This window comes from Emydura macquarii, unplaced genomic scaffold (assembly GCF_026122565.2).
Source record: "Emydura macquarii macquarii isolate MOO-44397 ecotype Brisbane River unplaced genomic scaffold, CSIRO-AGI_Emac_v2 contig_2473, whole genome shotgun sequence".
Classification (NCBI taxonomy): Eukaryota; Metazoa; Chordata; order Testudines; family Chelidae; genus Emydura; species Emydura macquarii.
The window spans coordinates 39105478-39132237 of NW_027132610.1; the positions used below are offsets into that span (position 1 = coordinate 39105478).

General features: G+C 40.6%; 2 protein-coding genes across 7 annotated transcripts in view; one reads left to right on the forward strand and one right to left on the reverse strand.

Moving 5' to 3' along the window:
• Positions 1–967: 967 nt before the first annotated feature.
• On the reverse strand, positions 968–12620 carry COMMD6 (COMM domain containing 6). 6 transcript variants are annotated; one of them, XM_067563237.1, is made up of 7 exons: positions 12604–12620; positions 11073–11131; positions 9961–10026; positions 9756–9832; positions 8830–8998; positions 6508–6660; positions 968–4035 (listed from the first exon to the last, which is right to left on the reverse strand). In XM_067563237.1, the coding sequence occupies exons 4-7, from the start codon at positions 9806–9808 to the stop codon at positions 3985–3987; spliced, it is 426 nt and encodes a 141-aa protein (XP_067419338.1). In that variant the 5' UTR covers positions 9809–9832; positions 9961–10026; positions 11073–11131; positions 12604–12620; the 3' UTR covers positions 968–3984. The 6 variants fall into 6 exon arrangements, with proteins under 6 accessions (XP_067419338.1, XP_067419335.1, XP_067419341.1 ...); XM_067563234.1 differs by having other exon boundaries at positions 12561–12619; XM_067563240.1 differs by having other exon boundaries at positions 9785–9832; positions 12604–12618.
• A 3381-nt stretch (positions 12621–16001) lies between these two features.
• UCHL3 (ubiquitin C-terminal hydrolase L3) overlaps positions 16002–26760 on the forward strand; it is a 62088-nt gene continuing 51329 nt past the window's right edge. The window contains exon 1 of the mRNA XM_067563246.1: positions 16002–16094. The gene's annotated coding sequence lies outside the window, so the exon portion shown is untranslated. The remainder of the gene's footprint in view (positions 16095–26760) is intronic.

Below are 26760 nucleotides of genomic sequence, written 5' to 3' on the forward strand. Positions count from 1 at the left end.
GGAAATATAAGAAAAGTTTATTAAATCTGGGGGGAAAAATACAAGCTAGTACTTCTGAAGAAAAATAATCCAGAAGTCATTCAAGCAGCAGGAGAAACCTGGAAAGAGGAAAGCTAAAAAAAGCCAAGGGCGATTGCAAACACACAGCTTCCTGTTCACAATGCAATTTAGAAAGAGGCAATGCAATTTTGGGTCTCTTGACTAAGACTAAATGGAGCCATGTTTTTGCTTTAGCCAGGATTGGATGAAACTGGGACCTGCCTATGAGCAAGGGGGCAGGTGGTCAATTTAGGTCTTAATGTGGATACTGTTTGGAAAAATATCCTCACTGTCCAATAAAAGTTTGCAAGTGTGGTAGTGCTTTGAAAGTGAATATGGAACATTGGTGGTTGTAAAGAAAGTGAACACTTTTCTCCTCCACCAACCAGATTTCTTTCAGTACTCTTTTTCACTGACTTCCTGTTTCTTGCCCAAGACTGATATTCCCTGCCCTACCCTACAAAACGTTAAAAGTCGGACAAGAGTTGAGCAATGCTAATGTGGTCTTTTATTCAAGTCAAACAAACACAAAAATCTTTAAATGCAGACCCTGTTAATTTAGGTCTCCCATGCCTCTCTCTCTTTTCCAGACTCATATAGTGCCTTTCCAATGTATTTATTTCTCAGGTATAAATAATCCTTGTAGTCTTTGTAATTTAGTTTTAAATTCCTTTATTTCCCTACTCATTTTAATCTGAGATCAGCAAGATAAACAGATGGGAGAGTTTTGTTTGACTGAAGTTTTTCCTAATTCAATATGGAAAGAAGTTTAATTAGAAAACTACTTGTCTTTTGTTTTATTAACAAATAAGTGTTAGACTGTCATGCAACAAATTTAAATAAGCAGTGTCACGAACAAATATACACCACTTTTAAAATTTGTTATCCAAACATTTAATAATTTTGTTTGTAAATATACAAAAATAAGCATGGTATAGAAATCTGTATTTAAATTAAAAGTAATATTAAAGACAAGATGGGACTTATTCTGCTACAAATATTGTTACACATGCATACACACAAAATAGTAAAAAGTTGTTTTGTCTGTCTAACATGTTAGTGTCATTATGCCACACAATTCAATTTCTATACCAATTTTTAATTGAATATTTAATTGCTCCATTGTTTAATGCTGAAATTCTTACAGATGACTGAATAAATGTCTGGGATTTGCCTTAACAGCCAACTTTCAGTCACCATCTATTTAAAATAATATACATCAAAAAGGTGTTAATTGAGATTTATCAAAACAGTCATATCATGACACAGGTTTCTGGGGTTCTTCCAGTAAGGTTCAATATCTTGGTGTGCACGGAAGTCTCACAAAGTATTCATTAATATTTGACATTATATGCTCAGGTTTCTAGAATGTGACTGTTTTATGTCAGGGTCACTGCAAACTGCTCCACCTGCACAGGTCTGTCACACTGTGAGGAGAGGTAAACAGAACTGGTAACCGAAACTCTGTCTTTGCCTGGAGAAGCTGCTATTAACACTAGAGTTTAAGGTTTCTGGAAGAAAAGGCACATAACCAAAGTGTCTCTTCTCCACTCAAGTTCCAATGTCAGCACAAATATTGTCAGCTATACAAAGTCTGACTAGAGTTTGTTACAGTAACTTAAGTATCACATGTCCCTCCAAAATTCCTCATTCAACTTATTACTTTGCTTTTTATTTTACTTTTCTGTCACCTATGCACAAATCTAACAACAGTTCCCAAAACTCTTAAATGGAGTCATCTAAAAAAATGAAACAATAGGTTTCAATTACAAACACCAGTTTAGGCTCTTCCAGAAATCCTTCAGCTGACCATGTCATGAGACACGCTGTACCAATCATCTCTGAAGCCTCTGAAAAAGTGGGCTTTGTAGTATGCCCAGGTTGACAAACCCAGGGTCTAGCAGAATTAGGAAAGTACATTGTAGAGGCCATGCCTTCTCCCACAGAATGTCCTGCAAGCAGCTCCATCTCATTTTCAGATGGATCAAGTGCCTCTTGCACACTTCTACTGATCTGAACTGCACAGACAGTCCCTCAGGTTGGATTCCAGATCCCAAACCATTTAATTGTTAAGACTAAACTCACCACCTTGCAGTTCATCTGGAATCCAGTGCAACTCTGCTGTGCTCCCGGCCTTGTGCTCAAAGGAGCAGACACATTCTGCATTGCCTTGAGTGGTTCCAGAGTGCACCCAGAACATGGAGTGCATTGCAATCATATTGCTCTGAGGTGACAAAAGGCAGGGACGATGGTAGCAAAAGAGCTGCATCCAAAAGAAGAGTTTGAACTCTTCTAGCCACTTAGAGGATTTAAAAAACACCCCATCTTTTGGCACCACTACTTGTCCTTCTAAAAGCAGCTCTTGTTCCAGTAACCTTCAATATTGTGAAACTAGGTCAAATGGTGGGTGCAGCCTCTCCATCAGGAGCACATACATGACTGTTGCCAGTTCTTTCCCTTTTGCTTGCCTCAGCCTGTTTCTATCTCTTTGGTCTTATCAAGACTCAGCCTCAGTCTGCTCACCCTCATCCACTTGTTTTCATACAGGACTTATTTGCTTCACTTGAAAAGCAAAGCATGACCTGATCTGAATTCCAGGTGCATACTTATTACATCACAGAGAATTTTGTTTTCAGTATGTCTAATTCTATTTAGTTGTAATCTTCCATTTTAATTATTCCATTTATATTAAGACACTCAACAATGGAAACCTGGATTTAGTATTGCCTATTTGAAGTTACCCTCATTCTTGATCACAGATGGCTACTAAGTCAGAATCTTACTACTGACTGACCCCAGTCTCCGGATAGCGCAAATGCAGTCCTGTGGATTCCTACCAGAGAATATACTTAGACTCTTAATATTGTCATAAGTGATATGTTTAGCTCATACTGATCTTAAGTTTCCATTTCTCATCTTGAGATTTCCAGTTCAGAAGAGCAAGTGATGCAACTTCATCAAGTTTCCAGTTTAATTAGGAAACAATCTGCTGATCAGAATAGTAAATAAATGCCATGACTTTAATGCTGGACTTAGTACAGAATGTCCATACGCAACAACATAGTTTGCTATCAACTATATCGTTTTGCTATGAAAATTTTTTTGAACACTCATTCACTTTTAATTAAAACTTCCCTACAAGTTTAAAATAAGTTCTGCTTAGTCAATGTTAAAATCTTAGTTCTGTGCATGGAAGTTAGGTATCATTCACTAGAGATATTTACTGAAATAGGAGAGACAGTAAATCCAGATTTATGGAAATATTTCTGCAAGACTAACCTTACAGTGAAGTAACAATCCTTTATTAGTAGAATGAGGGAAGATGTTCTCCAACAATAAACAAAAGGGAGTAAAAATTAGGCTTCCAACCTACTCGATACAACTGGACTTTTTCAGGTCGGTGACCACACTATTCCTCATCATGGCTAACAATATGCTTGCTTTCTGTAATTTTATGTACTCTATGTTGCTAATGATATAATTGATTCCATGTGCACACTAACAAAATGATTTTATAGAGAAAATTATAAACATGGTGTTTACAGTTCTTCCAGTAGTCTCCTCAGTTAACATTTTCATGGGTGTTTCCACACTGCAGAGTTTATATCGCTTCTGCTGTTGAAAAGTCTGAGGTTGTTACATGTCCTTAGCTCTGCAGCTAATAATCTTCTGCCTGAATAAATGAATAGAGCTAATACACTTTTATTCAGATTGCCACCTTGCAAGAGTTTATTTTTTAATATATTTAGAAAAGTTAAATAAACTAAAAAAAAAAACTTGTGATATCCAAAAAAAAAGGAAGATATTAGAAAATATTCTGACAGGACAATGAAAACACATACCTTATTTAAACATTGACATTGAATTACTTGTACAGGACAGGAAGGCTTATTTGGATCAAGTAAAGCATGTCTTTGAAGTGTGTAAATATTTAAACTATTATGCTCAAACTGTCTCAAGAACAGCTGCCATTTCCTTGAAATGTCTGAAGAAGTCCTGAAAAAGAGACATCAAACTGCACTTTAACAACTTGCATTGTAGTTAAAGCCATCAACTTGTCTGAATTTTTTCCCATAATGTTTACAAGTAGTACCTAAGATTATAGTATCTGAAATAAGAGAACTTTATTCCAGTTTGCTTTATACATTAGTCAGCACTTTGTGTAAAGTCACTTTCACTATAATCTGATGCCATATTTATGTGGTTTTGTGCACCTATAGGAACAGGAAAGAAAAAATGTTTTAGAAGTAGGAAAGTGTGGTTGTAAGACTACAGAAATTGGCGAGCATAGTACATGAGAGAACTTTTTTCCCTAGTTTGAAATAACCTACATATTCAGTTTACAGTGTTCCTTTCATATAGCGATTGAACAGCAACATATTAGTTTCCAATCGACAGAGGGTTGAGAGACTCCTCAGATTCAGAAAAATCGCTAGTCATCTCTTGCCTTTTTAATACAATTTTCACTAAAGCGTTTATCTATCATTAGGCTTGTACAAGTTTAGTTCCCAAATAAAAGGGGGCATAATGACCCTTTAACATAATGGAACTCTAATAGCCAAACAAAAGTTGCGACCCCCCCAAGTTCACAGCTGTAGGCAAAGTAATTAAACATCACCAATCAGAAAATTGCTGTGAAATGGGGGGGGGGGGAGAAGAATAGTATCAGTGGACTAGTGTGCAAGTATGCTATGACTGAACAGAAAGTATGGCAATAGAAGAACACAGTGGGGCACCAGAGTTGGAACATTTCTGGGGAGATCTACCAGTATCATTACTGCTATGAAACCAGCAAGTAGGATAAAATCATCTTTTAATGGCTGTTACAGCAGGTACACAAGTGCCAGCAAAAAGGAATGTACTCATTTTATGTGAGGAACCAAGAGTTTTCTACCATAAAGGAACAGAGTCAACTTGACTAGTCATTTTAAAAAAAAATAAAAATAAAAAAAAAGTATTACACCTGCCTAGAGCATCCCTGCCAATTTTTATTGCTTTACAGCCACATTTTTCTACTGTTCTGTTACCTAACTGTTGTCTGAAAAACTCAGACAATCAAGAGAATTTGACTGACTACGATTATATGGGAGACAACAGTGAAACCAACTACACATATGTTGTTGCCAAATACACAAAGTAAACAAATAAAGTAGACACTACCCCCCCCCCCACCACTCCCAACTCTCCCATGGTTCTTTCATTTATAGAATTAGTAAGAAAAACAAAACCAACACACACCCCCCTATCTCACAAATAAATGCTATTTTTCAAATGCATTGTTCCTTTGAAGATTTAAACAAAAAAAAACAAAAAAAAAACTTGGTCTCCCACCTCTGATTTATTTTCTGTGTGAAAATGAAGCTGGTCATCCTTAATTTCTGGATTTGTCTTTTAGTGCAAATTAATTTACTACTTTGAATGATAGATGACTTTCAGTCCTAGTGATATTTCACTTTTATGAATGTAAGTCTGTAAAATGTAAACTATATAATCACACTTATGAGAGGTCACTCTGTTCAGGCATTAGGAAGTCGTTTTACAGCAGCCTCAACCAAATGGAAATCTACTTTCACCTCTCTGTGTTTATTGCATGGGAAAGGGAAAGCTGCAGGAGAAGAGACTTAATTGGCAGCTGCTGTTTAAATATAGTCAGAAATGGTCCCACAAGTTAGTGTACATTCAACTATGATGATTCAAGTGATTTGCAGATCCATGTTTATTTTGAAGAAGTTAGAAGAGCAGCACAAGTTTACAATTATTTTTTTATAATTAAATGAAGATTCCACTTCATCAGGAATTATGTACAAGTCAGTTATGTTAAAATTTGGGACCAGAAACAAAATATAAACCAAAATCTCACCAGATTAAACTCTTAAAAAAAAAAAAACTAACCCTCTGCCTCCTTAAGTATCATAAAGGAGCCCAGAAAGCTCTTATTAGGCCCAAGACTAAAGAAATGCAAATGCGCCTAAGCATTAAGGAATTTTTTCCTGAAAGTTTCGTTTCAGGTTTTAATGCAAATTTCATCAGCTTTTAAGGCTGGAACAGTCCCACAGACCTCTTGAGCTTCAAATACACTCAGTGATTGCAGGAGAGGCAAGTGGGAAGCAAACCGAACAGATCAACAAATGAGTTAAAATGCTAAAAGATCTAGTAGTCTTTGTTTACAATTTTACTCATTGACACTGGATGATTTTGATAAGGGCAAACTAATTTGAACTTGGAATCCTTAAGTCAGAGTTTTTATGAATCTAACAGTGTTTGTTTTCAGTTGTTTATGCAAATGGATTTTTAATCTGAATGATATGTCGAATGTTTATTGAAGTCTCATCTTTCAATTAATTACCACATAAGTAATTAAGTGTCACAGAACTGTGCTTTCCTATATGTAAACATTTGTATTAAGAAAGTATTGTTATATGCAACTGTTCTTGAGAAGTAACAATTGCCTTAAACCCGATTACAAACCTGGAACTGTGGGATTGTCATTTCAAAAGACTTGCTCATTATCTGGCCCGAAGAGTTTGCCACTTTTAGTGTCATTGTAACATAGGGGTACTTAAGAGACCTGCAGCTATCAGAGCTCACTGCCATTCCCAGTTTCCACTGAATATCTATAATCTGTAGAAAAAAAAAGAGCAATCAAACTGTTTTTAAAACACTTCTAATCAATCCTACTATCACTACATTAGACTATGAGTAATACATTAGCCCACCATGGTAACTCGCATATGTATAATATCCCACTGAGAAAATAAAGGAAACAAAAAAAAATTCCAGACACCGTGTGAATTTCTGGTTACAATACAAAACACCAGCCCTTTTGATAGCATCAGGATGAAATTAACCCACAATTCATGAATTTGGATGGTTAGTCCAGAAAAATCCATCAAGTATAAGCAAACAAACATTTTATGCATGTGCTATTTCAGTGTAATAAAAATATGAACTTTAAGTTATCAAGCCCTGACATGCAGCTTTTATTTTCAGTCATTCATACTATAGTTAGTTTCCTTAAGTAACCCCCTCTAAACCCAAGTGGAAACAGACCTAAAAAAAAGTGGACATTACAGGAGATGCTAGAATAGTGATGACAAAATCCACAAGTCCAGTCTCTAGAAGATGTGCTCTAGCACACCCATAAATTGTGGGCTTGATGTAGCAGCGACTGAATAAAATTATGTAGCCTGATTAATGCTGGAGGTCAGATTAATAGATATTTAAGGCCACAAGGGATCATTAAACTATAGCCAAAACTGCAGAGAGAGGTGGGAAATGGAAGATGACCTTGAGAAATATTGGATCATAAAGATATCACCTACTGGATGCGCTAAACCAGACTAAGCTCTTTTCTCCCCATACCCCTTAAATAACCATAATTAGAAATTTACTATTGCACATTTTTAGTGAAGTTTGATTTGACTGACGTTTCCTAGATAAACACAAATTCAAGAGAGAACATTTTCAACTGTTTGTGTTATTACTTGCTGGACAATTACTATGAAGTCAGATTGTATCTAATCCTCTTTCAAATAACAGATATTCAAAAGCATGGCTCTATTGATAACTCCAGGGTTCTAGTAGCACTTAAGATTCACTGGTTTTATTGTTGATTCATAACAAACAGGGTTAAAGATATGTTTAGGTCTTCACAATTGTGTTGTAATGACAAATGTGTCTTCAACAACATAAGCTCCAATAATTAGGCAGATATACATGACTGAAAGGAACTGACTTTAAATCCGAGTTGTTTTTCTTTTTTAAAATCGAAACACACAAATAAGGATTAAGTCCAGTGAACTGTGACTGCTCTGTTGTTGTTTGCAGCCTTAAGTGTACAGCAGGAACAGATTTTCTGCTGCCAGTGCAATTTTTCCATGGCTGCAGGATTTTACCCACCCGTCTTTGATAAAGAAAATCCAGCAAACATCACTCCTATGCCCCTGATGAGCGAAACCAAGGCCCTGGACTAATGCCCATATGAAATATTTTTGCTGTGACTGCATTCTTTGTCATCTTCACGGCTTCATCAAGAACTTAAGAGGTAGTCTAGTTAGATAAGAATATTCCATTCAGGAACACATGCTGAATTTTTTCCATATAGTCAGCTCGATCTATTCTTATGCATTAAGGAGGCAGAATTACTATTTTCTGATTTTTGTGCATGAAAGTCCATAACATGACCTTAACAGTTTCTATAAAGATCCTGAGTAAGTATTAATGCAAGCACTTCATATCAGAATGTTTTGCATAAGGACATGAATGTCCGAGCCTTGCTGTGCTATACACTGTCTAATAATAAATGTTTAAAACTCATGGAAGTTAAAATATTAAAGCTCCATTTTAACTCACTATCAACTAAGAGAAGAGTAGTTTGAACAGACTTTGTTACTTTTAATTGTATTTAATAGCCATACAAAACATTATTTTTGTGCCAAGTGTGTTTAATACCGGTCACTTCTTTTCAGGTATAACATATATATTATAATTAATACCTATATACAACTTCAAATATAAATCTATTTATACTGTCAAAATGATAATGCAGTATTAATGGAAGTCTTCTAAACCTTTTGGAAAAATATTCAAACTGCCTACCTCTATCTGGTTCTAGGCATGAAACTCACTATTTAAGGAGAAACTAATATTAGCCAGGTCTGATAACACTAGGTGCAGGCATCCAACAATTCATTAAATATATTACTTGTCACTTTTGCAGCAGCATCCACCATGATGCACTGACATTTTTCGAAAGTTAATGCTATTGAATCAGAAGTCTGAACTAGTTACCTGTCCCACTGTTGCCATATTTCTAGCATCTTCTGACACACTGATAGATTTACCCTGTTCATTCCATATATGGTGAATAACATGAACTGCATGTTTTGGCAGCATACTGACTGCATTACCCAGACCAGTGGAGAGCTCCTCTGGAGAGAGGTTGTTTTTGGCCGCTGTGCTGTAGATAGATTTAAAAAACAAACAAAAACCTACAGATTATGTAAGAGTTTGATGTTCAAGAAATTATGAGGGGGTTTTATAGAAATATACAAAATATCATTATATGCAAGATTTTTAGGTCTTTTTAATTTTTTTTTTTATCATTTATACTTAAAATATACTTAAAATTCTTTACTTTAAAAAATAAAACTAAAAAGTTATTTTACCCAATAGGACAATAGTAGAAAATATCACTTAGGAACCCTGTCCTTATTGTAATGCTTGATTTCCATTAAAAGAATTTATACATTTGAAGTAACCCAAAAGTTTACCTGTTCTAAACAATACTTTTTAAATAAATTAAGATTTGAATTTCTAACTATCCCTCTTCCAGAAACCAGCATGGATGAATAATATTAGGGTTTCCATTAAAAACTTCCACTTTTGACAATTTAAGTTGTGAAAGTAAAAGGCTAACAACTTGCATGCAAGGTCCCAGCAAGGGAGCAATTTTCCCTACTTTATGTATACCCCATATATTTTTAATAGCCATAAATATGCTAAATTAAAAATATTTTTTGTTTATTTATTTATTTATTTAATACAAGTTTGGAAGCCCCTTTAGATCTCCTCACGTACTCAAAGTCAAAAATTTCTGGCTCCTGCTCAGCCTTAATTTAGACCCTTCCACCTTTTATGGTTTTCTCCCCTTTTTATTCTTTAAAGAAAGAATAAAAAAAATTTTAAAGGAGTAGGAGGGATGGGTTCTTGCTCACCTGAATAAAAAGGAAACAACATTAACTACCTTTTCCAGATCAGCAACATTCATTTCAACTCCAGCTGTTTGAAATCTCTAGAAACAAAATGATTGAACACTTACAAATGTAGTTCTTAGAAACTCATTCTATAATTCATGTGACATGTTCTATACAATGACTGTAAGTGATTTGCTTTTGGATGACCACTAATCATGAAACTTACCTGGCATAGTTCTACTGTATTTACACCTGGGATCCGACAGTGAAGATGCTGAATAATTTGCTCACACTACAAAGAAAAAAAGTTACATGAACAACAGCCAATGATTAGTGAAGTTATTAAAATATCATGCTTTAAACATATCTGTACAGAGAGTTTACAACTGGAGTCACATGGTTTCAGTGTTTTGACGCCACACAGTGGCCAAACGAACAAGTCTATTGTGGCAATATACAAATAATTTGCTCGACCAGTGGTTCTCAACCTGGGTCATCAACTCATCTAGATATTTGCCTAGTTTTACAACAGGCTACATAAAAACACTAGCGAAGTCAATACAGAGTAAAATTTCATACAAAGACTTATTTATACTGCTCTATATACACTATACCTTGACATATAAATACATTTATATTCCAATTGATTTTATATTTCCAATTTTATCCTTATATGGTAAAAATGAGAAAGTAAGGAACTTTTTCAGTAATAGTGAGTTGTGACACTTTTGCATTTTTATGTCTGATTTTGTAAGTAAGTAGTTTTTAAGTGAGGTGAAACTTGTGGGTTTGCAATATAAAGAACCAGACTACTGAAAGGGGTACAGTAATCTGGAAAGGTTGAGAACCACTGTGCTAGACCACTTTACACATATACTAAGTGAAGAGGAAAAGGATGTACTAAGTCAGTGGCTGCTGCTAAAACTACATTTAAATACTATCAAACCCACGAGTGAAAATACATGTTCAAAGTTTTAAAACCACTAGTCCACCTGTTTTGTACTGCTTACAACATACAGCTGCGACTAAGTGATATAAACCGGCCCTAAGGGTGCATTTTTTCATGAGTGCAAGAGATTTAATAGAAAACATGAAAGGGACTGTTTGCCAGGCTAACTGTTCCTGTGTGTCCTACTCAAAAGCAAAATCATTATTTTGTAAAAATACAAAATTGACTCAGTCTCACTAACTACTAGAGGATTTGGTCCACTTTATGCTAAGGTGGGGGGCATTACCATATCAGGGAAATTTGCACTCAAACAGCTAGTAACATAAACATAACTTCAACTTTTTACACTAGACAAAAGCAGAAGAGCCAAAAATATAACTATTACTTACTAGCTCTGCAAATAGATCCTGAGGTATTAATTTAATTGTATCACCAGTACTGCCAAAATCTAAACAAAATAAACATTTTTAGTTAGCTTAAATTAAAAATAATACCCTCAGCTTATGAGAAGGCTCCCTGCAAATCCCCTTTGCAGTGACAATGTTTGCATTTTACATAAACGATCTTCTGTCAACACAGTCAAGCTGTGGAACTCCTTGCCAGAGGATGCTGTGTTTTGAATGGGGTTCAAAAAAGAACTACATAAGTTCATGGAGAACAGATCCATCAACAGCTATTAGCCAGGATAAACAGGGACTGCTGTTTGCCAGAGGCTGGGAATGGCCGATGGGATGGATCACTTGATGATTACCCATACTATTCATTCCCTCTGAAGCACTGGGCATTAGCCACTGTTGAAAGACAGGATACTGGGCTAGATAGACCATTGGTCTGACCCAGTATGACAGTTCTCATGTAAGAAACCAAGAGTTTATCACCAGATTTCAGCTTCATGAACAAAAATTAAACAGCATAAAAAATACCTAACAAAGGCAAAATTTAACAAGTGAATCCATAAAGACATAACTTTTAAGGTCAAAAAGGCCCAGTATGACCTCTAGACCAGTGTTTCTTAACCTGGGGTTTTAGAGGGGTGGCAAGTGCAGAGCTGGTATTGGGGGTGGCAAGAAAGGCAATTGCCTGGAGCCACAGGGGCACCATGAAACTAAGTTACATGCCTCAGCCCCGTGGGGGTGGGACTCAGGCTTCAGGGGTACAGTAGTTTGGAAAGGTTAAGAACCACTGCTCTAGACTGACTTCTTGCATAACTCACAGAACATGGACCTGGTAATATCTGCATTAAGTCAATAACTTGTATTTGAGCAACAGCATGTCTTTTAAAAAAATACAGTCAGTCCTGATTGAAAGGACTCAAGTCACTGAGAATCCACCACCTCCCTAGGTAAATTGTTCTAATGGTTAACACTCACCCTTCAACATCTGAATTGAGAGTTATTCAGTTGCCTGCAAGAAGTGATAACCACAGAATGGCAGACCTCTCCCCCCTCTCAGGTATTAGCAAAGCTCAGAGCTAGAGTCTCTCTCACACCATCCCACCCCTCATCTATATATCTATCTATATATATATATATATATATATATATATATATATATACATACACACACACATACATACACATACACACACACACACACACACACATCTATATGTATATATATATATATATATACACACACACTACTCCAGCCCAGCTCCACTTTGTGCCCCATCCAACTCTCCCTCTATATACCGCCCTAACTCCTTCCCCAGTGCCCCATATATCACCCCACTGCCTGTGCGCCCCTTCGCTTTGCCCCACCAACTCCTCCCTCCCCACATGTGCCCCATCAACCTCTCCCCAGCCCGCCCCTCCAGCCCCTACCTACTCGCTCGCCCGCCCGCCCCTGGGCTAGGCCGCAGAGCCAGCCCCTCTCACCAAAGGGCTCCAGGCACCCCCCAGCCATCACAGCGGCTCTCACCGCCATCGCCTCTACCAGCCCCTCGGCAGCCAATGAGAGGAGGAGGACGATGCGATACTTCCGCTAACACCCGCGGGCGGCCCACCCGCCCCCCTCATTGGTCAGCAGCGGCAACACAACAGACCCGCCCACCGCAGCGCCGCCCTACCGAACCAGCAGCGGTCTGTTACCGTCCGCCATACTTCACGCTTATTGGCTGCTGGGCCCGTGTTCCGTCCCGCCCCCGAGCTCTCCTTGGTTGCTCATTTAGGGCGTTGACATCAACCGTAAGGGGGGAGGGGGGGTAGTGGTGGCACAACCACATGACTGAGCCTGAGGACGTGGGTGTGCGCGCGCGCGCGCGCGCAGACTGAGCCGGGGTGTGTCTGGCTGGGTTTATGCTGCTGACTCAGCCAGTCTCATGCAGCGCGTGGGCTGTCTTGGCCTCCGACTGTCCCCACGGGCTTTCACGGGGGTCCTTTCACCCTTGCTCTGCTGCATGTGAAGGCTTCCCTTTTTGGACGTTCCAGAGTCACACAGATTTCAGTCAGTCCAGTCACTAAATCAATAGGGCCAAATCTGGCTGGAGAGGCTACAATATATATGCTACATGGACGGGCTGTCCCCTTTTAGCCAAACTAGATATAGTATTTTGCAACCTCAATCCCGGGTTTGCAATTATTGTGCAACATTCTGTACTTGTTTACTATTAATAATAAGAAGCACCTATGTTTATGGGTCAGAATTGTATCTGGTCTTGGCCTCTCCCTTCCCAGTTATATAATTATTTGTGTTTGTTATAGTGAAGATGGAGGTTACACACCTCCATAATCTCATGGTAGTCAAAACACCTGCATTGCACAAGCATGGGGTGACTCAGGCATATATTCACTAAGGCACTCTAATCACTCATTCTAAACCCATTTCGTCACTGGCTCAGATTGCTGATGAATTGTCACTTTTCCCCATTTTTAGTTCAAAACTCCTTATTCTGACTGGGGCTAGGAGTCCTGAGTCCTCTGAAGTTTGTTTCCCGCTCTTGAGAAGGATGCAATCGCTTGTTCTGGAGTCAGTAAGAACCTCAAGTAGATGCTCTGCTCTCTTTGGCAGAGGCAGAATGGAAGGTGACAGTTCTTGCTGATGCTCCCTGCTGCCAAGCTATTGCTAACGGGAAGTGAGTGAAGATGTGTCCTTTCTTGTTTCTTCCTACTTCCCTCTCACAAGACTGGGAAGAAACTCTCTGCATAGTTTACTGTCCTAACTATCCACTTCACTTGATCCCACCATCTTTGGGTACCAGATATTCCTTTTGAAGTCAATGAGATTAATTCAGTGAATAAAGTTAAGCATGTGGTAAATCTTGGAAAGATCAAGCTGTAAAATGACAAAAAACAAAAGAGGAAAGAGGTACATGTAAGTAGAGCGACCACAGATTCATGTTATGTTTTGTTCTAGGTGCTTATTTTTAAAATGTAAATCTTTGTTTTATTTATTGTTACAAACAGGTAGTCTTAGTCTTAGGTTTTTGGGGTGAGCGCTCAGAGGTGAAGGTCAGGGAGACAAAGGGAGTGTTAAATTAAGAAAAGGATGTGTGCATATAGATGTATGGTTCTGTGAGGGTATCAGTCACTGGGGTCTATGCGTACGAATGTGTGTGGTTCCTGGGGGGCGGGTGTCAGTCTCTGGGGTGCTTGAGGAGGATGTCAGTCACTGAGTTGGTTCTCTGGGGTGTCAATCACTAGAGTCTGTGTGTATCTGAATGTATGTCCTTCTTTGGGTGCCTCAGTCACTGGGGTGGTTATGGGGATGTCGGTCTCTGGAGTAGTTGTTTGTGGGGGGTCTGCCCTTGGGATCTGTGTGTGGCTGAATGGCATGGGCATAGTTTCGCTGGGTGCGGGGGGGCACTGCTCCCCAAACAGTCGATGAGTGTGGGGCTGTCATGCTGGGTCACATGCCACTCCCTCCATATTTCTGCAAGCGCCAAGGTGCCCTGCAGGGCTCGCTCTGCTCGACCTACGGCGTGGGTGGGCGGGCGGCCGGCTCTGGCGCCCTCCTCGGCCCCCTGCCTCGCACGTCTCAGCTCGTGGGAAGCAGAAGAGGCAGCTGGACAGAGCAGCTGTTTTCCTAAATTGGCAGCTGGACCCCTCCTCCTGGGTCCTAGTGTCCGCCTCTTTCTTACAAAGTGCCCTGGGGGGCAGGAAGCGACGATGGGGTGAGGTGGCTGGGATGGGGCAGTGGGGAAGCGAAGGGGACCCCTCATATAGGAATGGGCAGGGGGAGCAGGAGCCCGGCTTGTGGCGCCCGCTCAGCGCAGCAGCCGGTGCTGCAGGGGCCGCCAGCAACATCTGGGGCTCCCCCCAGTTAAGCCAGACCGGCCCCTCCTACCCCCGGCAGCCCTCTCCAGCCGGAGGGAGAAAGCCAGCGAGCCAAGGTAACTGGCTTCAGCAGCGTGCAGCGCCTGTCTGCGTGCATGGGTTGGGCGCGCCGTGCTTTGCCCCCCCATCGCAGCCAGTCGATCCACCCCATGCAGCGTGGCTGTGGCGGGGCGGGGCACGAGTCCCTGGCGCTGCGTGTCTGCGAGGGGGCAGTGCGGGGGCGGGGTGGTGACCTGCCGGGCCGCGCTGGGGGCGGGGACGTGTCTGTGTTTGGGGGCTGCCGGCCCCGCTCTCCCTGCTGGCGGGATCTGGGCCTGGCAGAGGCCCCGCGGGGGAAGGGGGACAGAGCAGGGCCCTCCAGCGACGCTGCTCCGCGCCCCCAGCCCAGCCCAGCCGGCGCCCCTCCCCTGTGCAGCCCCGACGGAGCGGGCAGAGCCACTCAGGGCCCCGCCCCTGCCGCTGCGGGAGAGTCCATGTGTCGCGAGGCGTGGGGGGAGCCGAGAAGGGGGGCGCTGGGGGAGAATCTCGCCGAGCAACAACAAGCCTCCCCCTCGCCCGGCCTGGCGTCCGCCTCCCCCCTCGACCGGCTGAGCCGGGCCGAGCCACCGGGCCGGCGCCGCCCACTCCGCAGCAGAGGAGGCTGATCGATGTCTCCCTCCCCGCTCGCCGCTGTGGTCCGGTCCCGAGGCGGGGCGATGGCAGCGGCACCGGCAGCAGCAGCCGCCGCCGCCAGCCGCGTGCGTGAGTCTGGCCGGGGCGCGCGCTGTCACTGTGCCGGGTCCTGCAGCTCCGCGGAGGGTGGGCGGCGTCCAGAGCCCGCAGTAGCAGCATGGAGCCGCACCACCGCTGGCTGCCCCTGGAGGCCAATCCCGACGTGAGAGCTCGGGAGTCGGGGAGGGGGGCTGGGGAACTATTGGGAGGGCGTGACCGGGGCTACGGGGTCAAGTGACGGGAGGGGGCTATAGGGGCGGGAGGAGAGGATGACTGGGGTGGGGGGGGCTATAGGGAAGAGTGGCGTTATAGGGAAGGAGTGATTACAAGGCTGGAGGGGCATTGGTGGCTGTAAGTCGGGGGGATAGAGCCGGTGTCGCAACTTACTCTCTGTTTTTCTGCTTTCTTTTTCAGGTCATTAATCAGGTGAGCAACTTTGTTTCCTCTAATAACCAACTCCTTTCCCCCACCACCACTCCCTTTATCATCACATCCAACGCCTCCTCTCGCTTCCCGGTAGTGAAAGGACCCCAGCTCCTTGCACGCTCCTATCAAAGCCTATCTTATTCCTCCCGGACCCCTTTGGCAGGCCCTGGCATAGCTCATTTGACCTGGGTGGAGTTTCTGGAAATGCAAACATGTTTATTAAGTGGGTTGCAGCCCATGAAAGCTTATGCCTGCAGAAATTAAATGTGTTAGTCTTTAAAGTGGTACAGGACTGTCACATTTTTATTGTGTGTGAAAGTCATAAGAGTGCAAATACAATAGGATTTTTTAAAATGTGGATGAGAATTAATTATCATGGTATATTTGCATTGTTTTGAGGCTGTCATACATGAATAAAAGGTGTTTTGCCCACTGTTTGTACATCAGTGTACATTTTTGGGTCCTAATTCTGGGCTTCGTTGGATGTGCATGGATGCACTTCTGTACTCAGGTATACTCCATGAGCTTGCCCATGCAAGTCCAGTTGCAGAGCTGGAGACATAGTCATGTTCTGCTCTGAAAAACATGAAAATGGCATGGTTTTGAATATATCTGCATGCTGCTTCTTACTCAGTCAGATTTGCTCATTTTAGTGTCAGAAAGAAGTTTTGTTCCTTTTTTTTTTTTTGGTTACTCTTGTAGAACCAACACAGCTAAAGGCAGGTCTGTTCTACCTCGTGCATCAGTAGAATCACTGGTTAAATTCTGTTTGTAGGGAAGTCTATGTAGCCCTTAATTGCAGTTTTGAATTCATTAATAAAAGCAATAGGCTTGCTAAAGGCAGCATTTGGACTGTGTAGATCTTTGTTATAGTGGTGGTGGTTGAGCCAGAAAACATAGCTTGACTTTTTCAGAGTAGAACCACATTTTTAGAATTAGTGGGATGCTGAAGTCCTATTACTCTGTGAAATAATCCATTGTGGACCCTGAGTTGATATGTGCCTTGCTCTATATGTGCGTAGAATGGTTATTTTAAGAATTCCATGATAATGAAGTGAATTTGTTAAAAGATGTAGGCCAGGGAAGGTGGGTACTAGATCATTTTTTTTCAGGTTGTTTCCAGGTTCCCTACTAAGCAGTATAATTCAGCAGTTTCTATGTCAACGCTTCCATTTCAATGCAATGACTTGACAAAATTAAAAATAGTTTTAAACTAAAATGTCTGAGACTGTACCAGATGTTCTCTGCTTTCCCCATACTCTTCTGGAATCTTACATATATGCTTATTTCAGTTTTTATAATCTATACATTGGATAGCTGGACTGAATAAGCCTTTTAACATTCAAGTTAGGTATCTGGTTACTTTCCAGTTAGAAAAAAAATGGTGAAAATAAGAGGAGAAATTTCAGGATTATTAATGTTTTAGCCACTCCTAAATATTATAGTATAAGCAAAAAATGAAAGAGAAATGTAACATGGCATATCTTGGGACTAACTAGCAATGATAGGATGAAATTGAGGGGAAATTAATGACGTTTTTCAAAATGTCAGAATTATGCCAACTTGTATTAAACACTTGGCTTTGGGACATTTAAAAAAAAACTACCAATGTTTGCTAAATGAATTTCTACCATGAGAAGACTAACCAATAAAGATACCCGTTTTCCTTTGTAATCGTTGTTCTAAACTACCTTGTTTATGACTTTCCTAGGCAGGGGAGATCTCTGGGCTGTGGATCATGATGGAGAATACATACTTCCCACTTGAAGTGCTCCTCTTCCTTTCCCTTAGCCAACAAGAGGGGAGGTTTACTTCTCATTTACTCCTCTTTATTCTAATGGAAGAGAAGTGCATTAAGTAGGGAGGAGTAACAAAAACAAGGTACAATTTGAATGTGCCAATCCTGTCTTGCATTATTAATCTTGTTAGCTTGTTTTTAGTACTCATACTAGATAAATTTGCTTTATTTTCAATGAGTTTTGAGTTAGAATAAGGTGAGAGAGAAAATGAAAAGAAAGTTTTCCTACGTGTGGTGATGGTGAAAGGGATGGCATGCAGGAAAGTGGAAACGGTTAATAGGAATATAGATCTTGAGGGTTCATGTCTATCATAATCTATAGTTCTTGGAATTTATAAATAAAAACATCTTATTTAAGAGAAATTCTCCATTTACCAATTTACTTGTTACTACATATGGAATGTTTCTTAAAAAAATGCTCAGACATGTTTTTCCCACTGAAACAAAAGGGAAGGAAGGTCTATTCCAATAGTTCTCAAACTTTTTGTATTGGTGACCCCTTTCACAGAGCAAGCCTCTGAGTGCGCCTCCCCCTTAGTGTTAAATATAAAAAAAGTTTTTTAATTTCTATGTTCAATGCTAAATTTAAATGCTATTGCTTAAAATGAATTTACTTTTTCTTTCTTCCTTTAAATTAAGACTAAAACACATTTTATCAAATTATTGTTAGAAGCGTAAGTTATTTTTAAGTAGAATTTTATTTTAATACTTGACAGCAATTAATCACCAGAAGCAGCCAAAATAAGTGAGATGGATGATGCTGTTTGTTTGACACAAGGAGTTTTATTCTTGCCGTTGTTTTAGAAAGAGCACATTTGATGTCATCCTTCTTATCAAGCCAGTTTTGAGATTTTGTCTTTATTGTGAGAAGGCGGGAGAATCCACTCTCACATTCATAGGTAGTGGGAAACAGCAGAAGGACTCTTCGGGCCTTTTCAGACACCAGTGGTTATTCACTTGCAGCTGAGCACCAGAACTGGTTTCGAGGCAGCTGTCTGAAATTTGCTTTCACTTCATCATCATTGATCATGTCTATCAACTGTTCCTGTGTGTGAATATCCTCAGTAGGTAACGTCTCTGCTGTCACACTAAAAGGGTTCTTCACCAAGGAATGAGGTGCTTCTGATAGCGCTGGGAAGTAGTGTGAGAACTCTTCGTGAAGGGGTCTCAGATGTTCACTGATAGCTGACTTGAGAGCCCTATCAATGTTGACTTCCTCCTCCTCGCTAAATGAGGAAAGTGTCAGGAACATGCCATATTTCTGTGTCCAACTTCCTGCACCACAGATCCAACTTCATCTGGAAAGCTTTGATTTTATTAGTCAGGTCTATCAATGTTGAACATTTTCCCTAAAGTGACAGATTGAGGTCATTAAGGCTATCAAAGATGCCAAGTAGGTGTGCCAAGCAAAGAAGTCATTTCTTGTCACTGGACTTTTTGTTCAGTTCTTGTTTGTCCTTTTGCAGGAAAAACTCTGCCATCTTTCACAAAGTATAAAAACACGCTTTAATGCATGTCCTCTAGAAAGCCATCGGACTTGAGTGTGGAAAAGCAGAACTTCGTATTCACCACCCATTTCATTGCAGAGCTCTCGACTATTCAAAGCATGTACTTTAATGTAGTTCACTGCTTATATAACAACATCCGTCACAGCATTCAGGCACATTGGCAATGTCTTTGCAGCTAGGACTTGACAATGGATTTCCCAATGAGTAAGAATCACATTAGGTGACACGCAGTTTACCTTCTGCTGAAAGCCAGAGCGTGCACCACCATAGCTGGAGCATTGTTGGTACAGATACCACAAAAATTTTTCTACTCAATGCCATTGCTTTCAAAAAGGCATTCACCTTATTGAAAATGACCTGTGCTGTTGTGGTTGTTTCAAGTTGTTCACAGAATAAGAACTCATCCTTAACATCCCCGTATGAATGCTATACATTGTGTGCAGTTAATAACATCAGTAGATTCATCAAGTTGCTGAAAATAGAACGTTTAATTTTGTGCACAGGCTTGTTTTTTGATATCTTCAGACATCTCACATTCTGCGTTTCACAGTATCATTCGACATGGAAAAGAATATTAAGCTTTTTGGCAGTATCATTGCCAATCATAAGTGACTGACACAATATCTTTGCACACTGGCAGAATAAGCTCCTCACCTATTGAATGCGGTGTTTTGGTATGGGCAATTCATAACGAAACAACGTAAGAGACCTCCACAGCTGAGGATATTTGCTGTCGGAAACTTCCATCTGCATCAAACCTGCCTTTCTTTGTTGCTGCTTCTCTGTTTGAAAAAATCCGCATTTGATTTTTATTCCCAGGATGTCTAGTTTCAAGATGTTGCTGCAGTTTGCATGGTTTCATTGATTCAGCAGACAAAACTTGTCAGCAAATGACGCATTGTGGTTTTTCAATACCAGAGCCAACAGTGCCGGTAAAACCGTGTTTTATGTAAGACTCCAGATACTTTCAGCTTTTAGCTGTTTTAACAGTAGAAGTGGTCATTATTTTCAGGACAAAGTATGTGCCTGTGTCTCTGACTGTTGATTTGAAGAAGTACTTTATTATTTAAGCCTTCTAAAGTTGTAATGTTGTTGTCTCAGTCCAGGACTCCCAGGGCTGGCTATCGGAAAAATGGTGCCCTGGGCAAATTTCTATTTGGTGGTCTTTCTTTGAAGGTGGAGCAGGGCTGGCTCAATCACAGCCTCACTGTTGGCAGTCTGGGCTGCAGAAACCGATACTGGTCACAAATTGTGGCAGTAAACAACAGCCAGGGTCAGGGCTATCTGGGGTCGGGTATTCTAAGAACCTGCCTCCTGGCTCTCACACCCCCACCGCCTGGCTGGGGCGGGCTGCTGGCAACCTCAGCTCTCACAGTATCATTGCCCAGCCAGGGGTCGGAGCTGCTGAGAACCTGCTGCCCGGCTGGAGGAGGGGCTGCTGCTGACAGCTCTGCTAACCGTTCGGGTCTGCTGGCAACCTCACCACCTGGCAGGAGCTCTCACAGCCCCTCCTGCCCAGTGGGAGTCCGAGTCTGCTGCTGGCAACCCCACCCCATACTTGAACGAACTAGTTCAAATGAAGAAAACATTCTGTGCATCTCTAGAAGAGGCAACTTAATTAGGTTTACTGCTTAAACAGATTCTGCAGCTATGTGTCTGAAATACTTATCTGTTCAGTGTCTGAAGTTTATTTACAACTTGTATTGCAAACATGCCTTCTTACCGTTCAGTTCCACCTCTACATCTGAAACCGATCATGATTAATGATTAGTAGATACCTGCATCATAGTAGCGTCTGCTTTTTTTCAGTAATACAACTCTGTGCAAGAATAGAGTTTTACCCAAATTATTGGACAGCAGTTAATCATGTGCTGCTTACGTAAAATTCCCTTTCAGTTTCAAATAAAGTTGAATTTTACTTCTTTAAAGGGTGGGGAGAAACTTAGAACCCAACTTTAAGTATTGCTGCAAAAGGACTCATGTTATCCTATAGGTGTCAGTAGTGGATGAGGATACTTGCATGCAGCCATAAAGTTTGTAGAGTGTAGATAAATACATATTTTAATATTTACATTGGTGTCCTTCTGAAGACACTTAGCTAAGTAGTGCTTTTTGGGGAAAAACAAACAAACAACCGTTTACCCAAACTCTACACTAAATAAGAATAATTCTCATTTGATTTTTTAAAACCTATTCAAAGTTCCTAAATTTCTCCCCTCATTTATACTGTCACCAGAAACACACAGTAAAATCTATATCCTTATGCATTTGGGTTACTGTATTTATGAAATAAACCTCTTATGATAACTTACAGTGGTATACTAATGGTTAAGCTTTTGACTATTTCCCCAATGGGTGCCAATATAAAAAATATTGGTATATCTATCTTAGATATTTACAGTATAGTATTTGTGTGCCTCACAACCTTAAATGCATTTATTTTTAGAAAACCTCTGTGATGTAGGAACATACTACTAACCTCATTTTACAGCTGAGGTAACAAGAGACTAAGGACCAGATTTTTTAGAAGTATTTAGGTGACTAAAGATGCATATAAGCATCTGGTGGGATTTTCCAGTGACTTGCCCAAGGTTACATGGGAAGTCAGTTGTAGACCAGGGATTTGAACCTGGGTCTCCTGAGTTGGAAGCAGCACCCTTATTGTTGGACCAGTTTTTGTCCATTCCTGGATTATCCTTCCTCTAGATCTGCCAATAGGCATGAAAGAAGGCAGAACGAATTCCAGTGGCTGGAAGTTGAAGCTAGACAGATTCAGACTGGAAATAAGGCATAATTTGTCTTGACAGTGAAGTTTTAACTAGATGTCCATAATGATTCCTTCCCCTACTGTCAGTGTTTGTGAAGGTGGACTACTGCAACAGTTTGTGGCAGAGTTTAGAATGATTCTTTTAGGAAACTTATCCATGTGAAGTAATTTAAATGTTAATTCATTCTGCTAAGTATGAATTCATTTGCCTTTGAAACTTCTGCAGTAATGTATACTTTTTTAGTTTTACATTTACTTGTCTCTTGCATGTTTATCGTTCTGGTTTTTGTTCTGCTTTTTTGTTTTCACTTACTTTTTGTTTCAATTTCCTTGTTTACATTTAGTTGTTCGACAGTCTAGTCATATCTGTAAGAGAGTCTAATGCATTCTCTGACATGCAAAACTAGCAGTCATCTTATTGAATGTGGTATACAGTATAATGAAAAGCCAGTGTCTCCTTGGTACAAACAAGTGAAACTGCTTAATGTACCAGATTACATTGTTTCATTTAGTAGGATGGCAGAGAAGATAGCATTCTTTACTGCTCTAAACTTCTTGGATGAAATAAGATGTAGGTGCTGCATGGTTTTTATAGTGCATAGTAAACAACACCTAGCCCATGACAGCTTATTTGGAAAGGTAGGCTGAACATCACCAGGTCCATTGTACATGATAGTCTAAAGTATTGAGATTGGGCCTTCTGTGCTTGACACAGCTTTGAGGGGTGCTGGTGAGGAATATGTGGCTTAACATTAACTTTATGCCCTAATCTTCTTCAATCTTCAAGCCACCATGCCAGTTCCAAGACTCCATGTAGAACAGTCTGTAAATTATGCTCATTGGTAGTAGCCTCAAAAGGGTTGTTACAACTGCCAAGGATCAGCTGAACATAACACCTCCCCAGCCCCACCTCCTGTGCTGGGAAAGGAGAGAGAGAGAGAGAGAAGGAGCCATTCTGCTGGCTCTATGCTTCCTAGTGATTCCCCCCAGACTGAGAGTCTGCAGGTAATTGGTTAGGTTATTTTTCCACTTGCTTGGTGCAATGCCACAGAACAGGCAGAATGAGGGCCAGGATCTGGTCCAAAGTAGCTATACATCAGCATATTGAGTATTAATTGTGAACCGTGCTGGATATATGTTCCAGAAGTAGCTCTCAGATTGCAAATAGGCAGAGAATTGGTATCTCTTTAAAGAGTGATGATGCTTTTACTCAGTGATGAAACTGACACAACTGGAAGTATGAGTACTGTGAAAACTTTTGTGCTGGGAAAACCTTTCCATTTGTTGATGCAAGTGAAAAGCTTCCAGTTTTCTCATTGATCCTCAGTTGCAAGTTTTAAAGTACTTTCAATTCTAATTAGGGTGTTCCCTGTGTACATTCTCATGAGGTACTGAAACACAGTGCTTGAAAGCTGTCTAAACACTTTAGTACTTCTGAATTCTTAAAACAGCTTTCTTTTAAAAAAGCCATTGGACTAGTCTAGATTATAGTCCGCTTAAAAGTGAGGTGGTGGTTGGAGAAGGGGAATATCTTAAAACTTCACTTGCTTTGTCCAGTTGTTACAATATGGAACTAAAATAACTGGGCAAAGCTTGAAATGGTGATGCAAACTGAAAGGCTCAGTATATCACATTAGCAATCTTTAGAGCCATGAATAACGCCTATTGTACATCAGAATTAAAATTTAGATATATACAGCTAGTATTTCAAACAAGCAAAACAGCACAGATTCTGCAAAACCTCATTCATAAATAGTCCTTATTGTCTTCAGTGAAGATTTGCAAGGTTGGGCACAGTGATTTTTCTTCCTCATGTGGCTTTCTAGTGACATCACATTTTAAATATTGCTAGTGTAAGTAGAGGAGAATTTTTAAAATTTGCTTGGTCTTACGGAAAGAAAATGACTATCTTAAAGTACAGCAAAGGGCAGATTTTCAGAGCCCCATGAGGGTAGGTGAGTTGTTGTGAAAACTATCTATGTGCCTGTTGCCTGCAAAGGCACAAAGCCTTCTATTTCTCAATGCACTTTACAAAACTCAAATGGTGATGGCTCACAGAGCCAGATTTTTGCATGTGAATTATTAGTTGTCTCCAGGGTGTGTGATGGGTTGCTCAATTCACCATTGGACAGAGCCACCTCCTGATGATTCAATGCCCTTTCCAGCAGTTACACCCCATCAGTTTCTCCTCTGCAGTCCCTCTATTGCTCTTAAGATCCAGAGCGTCCTGTTTGTGATTCAGCCACGCGGCTAGGTCACTCAGTTTTTCCTCCCTTTCCAGGGTGAGGTCCTTCTGTCACTCCCACAGTGACCCAGGTAGTCTTGCCGGTCTATGCCACGCTCTGCGTGGCTGGTAGAGGAACCTGGGCCTACTACTTCGGATTCCAGTCCTTGGCTTTCCTTCCTCTCCCAGCCCTCATTGCTCCTTCCCTGGATTGCTTCCTTAAATTCTTGATTCTCCTGCTTATTCTTGGTATGCCAGCTTCAAACGCTCCTTCCTTTTCCGAGGGAGTGACTGCCCTTTCTCAGCAGACCTTGTCTGTTGCCAGCTTCCTGGTTTTATAGGCCCTGTCTATTCCTTCTCAGCTGAGCCTGCTTGCAATCAATTCCTGCTCCGTGGCTCATCCTCCAAGTGCAGCCTGTGGAGTTAATAGATCTACCTGGCCATCCTAACCCCTTTCATTCCTGCGTGGGGTGGACAACTCTTCACTGTAGATACAAATTGGTTTTTTTGTAAAATCAATTTGGGTTTTTTATTTAAAGTGGATATTTTTATTTAAACTAAATATTTTAAAAAGAAGCCTATTTAAAATGTAATTTGAATTTGACATTTTATTTTAAGCCTAAACCTATTATCTATTCGCATCAAATCTTAAGTAAAAAAAAGTACTTATTTGCTGCCAGAGTTTTAAGGACAGTCAAACCACTGAATTGGTGAAAGTCACGGGCTAAGCACTTAGAACTAGGTTTGTTGACGTTCTAAACCAGCATTTGACAGCAGTATTCCACCAGTGCAGAGAATGTTTTCTTCAGTGTAGTAGTTCAGCTAGTTCAGTTCAATAATTCATTCATTCATTCAAAGTTAAGAAACAGATTAGGAATTGAAAAAGCAGGAAAGCTGGTTTTCTTCTCCCAATCGATAAATAAAAACTAAGTGAGAGAAGGTGAGGTTTATTTAGTTTTAAAATCTTGAAGTACATGGTGACCAGAAACAACCAGTTCAGTAACTACAGATGATACTTCCTTTGATTAATAAATAAGTTTTAAATGCAAAATGTTTTGATGATTATTTTCTGCAGTTCAGGGCCCCCCACAAGTCTGATAGGTATGGGCTATTCCCCCTCCAGTCTGCAGTTAAAAGTTCTAGCACAGCCTGTGTTTGCCCTGCCACTTTCTCTGGCCTGCTGCCAGATCTTGTGCCTCTGTGGCAGTGGTCAGTTAGTGATTCATTTGGCTCCCAACTTTTCTTTGCTCGCTTGTTGTTTTATCCTTTTTTTTAAGGTGATAGCGAGCAGCCTTTTATTGTTTTCCCACTTCTGGGATTGGGTATTGAGCAGTGGTTGATCTCAGCCACCTAGAGCCAGCACTGCAGTGCCTCCTTGCCATACTCCTCTGCATCCCATCAGGCATGGCAAAGCTGTAATGCAAACACTGAACTAAATGAAAGCTGTGGTCTGAGAGTCAGCTTTTACAGGCTCTTCATAGGGGCCACCACAGACTCCACAACCGCCAAAGCTTTTTTGTTCATGGACAGATCTGGCATGATCAGCCTCATCTCTACTGTTCAGATCAGTCCTCAAACCACAGCTTGGACCTGCCTGCGTACATTAGGCCATGTGGCATCTTGCATGTTTGTTACAATTTGTATCTTTTGCAGACAGAATGAAGGGTGCCTTCTATCCGTACCCAAAGATGGTCTAAATGGGTTTTGAGCTGCATTCTATCATGCTATAAAGCTTGTGGATCATGTCCTAGGGTGGATGACCATTCTACCAGTGAACAGACCACATCTATGGTTCTTCTTAAGAACACTCCTATTAAGGACATTTGTAAGCCTTCCACCTGATCATCTGTTCACACCTTTTCCTAGCACAACACTATTTGTACATGCTTCCAGAACAGAAGCAGCCTTGGGGATGGTGGTCCTACTCCACTCCTCAGCACCCACCTCTATAGCCTGGATGTCTTCCTAGTCAAGGGATAGTATTTAATTTAGAAAGTTACGCTTGTAGTTCATAGTCTACTGTACATAGTTTGTGGGTTGTCATTGAAGTTGTTGTTACTAATCATATTCTGCAAGTTTGTACACAGTTTCGGAATGAACCATCTGGCAGCTGGCTGGAGAAAGCTTTGAACTGTCTCCAGAAACTACAGAGGGGAGGGGAATAGTCCATATGTATCAGAATTGTGGGAGATGCAGTTAGCAGAAAGGAAATGGTCATGTAAGAAATAACGTATCCAACATATTGAAGGTAGTTTCATTATATTTTTAAATTCTGTTTTTGCATGTTAATTGAATTCCAATTTTCATCCAGATAAAGATTGACACAGATTATTAATCTAGTAAATAAGAAATGCATCATCATTCATCAC

Excerpts from the sequence above, each read along its gene's own strand:
- COMMD6 (XM_067563234.1), bottom strand. The coding sequence starts at position 12,609 with ATGGCGGTGAGAGCCGCTGTGATGGCTGGGGGGTGCCTGGAGCCCTTT. Across the intron at positions 10,027-11,072 it reads AGGATCTATTTGCAGAGCTA|TGTGAGCAAATTATTCAGCA; the intron begins GTAAGTAATAGT and ends TTTTCTTTGTAG. Across the intron at positions 8,999-9,755 it reads GTTGTTTCCTTTTTATTCAG|CACAGCGGCCAAAAACAACC; the intron begins GTGAGCAAGAAC and ends ATCTATCTACAG.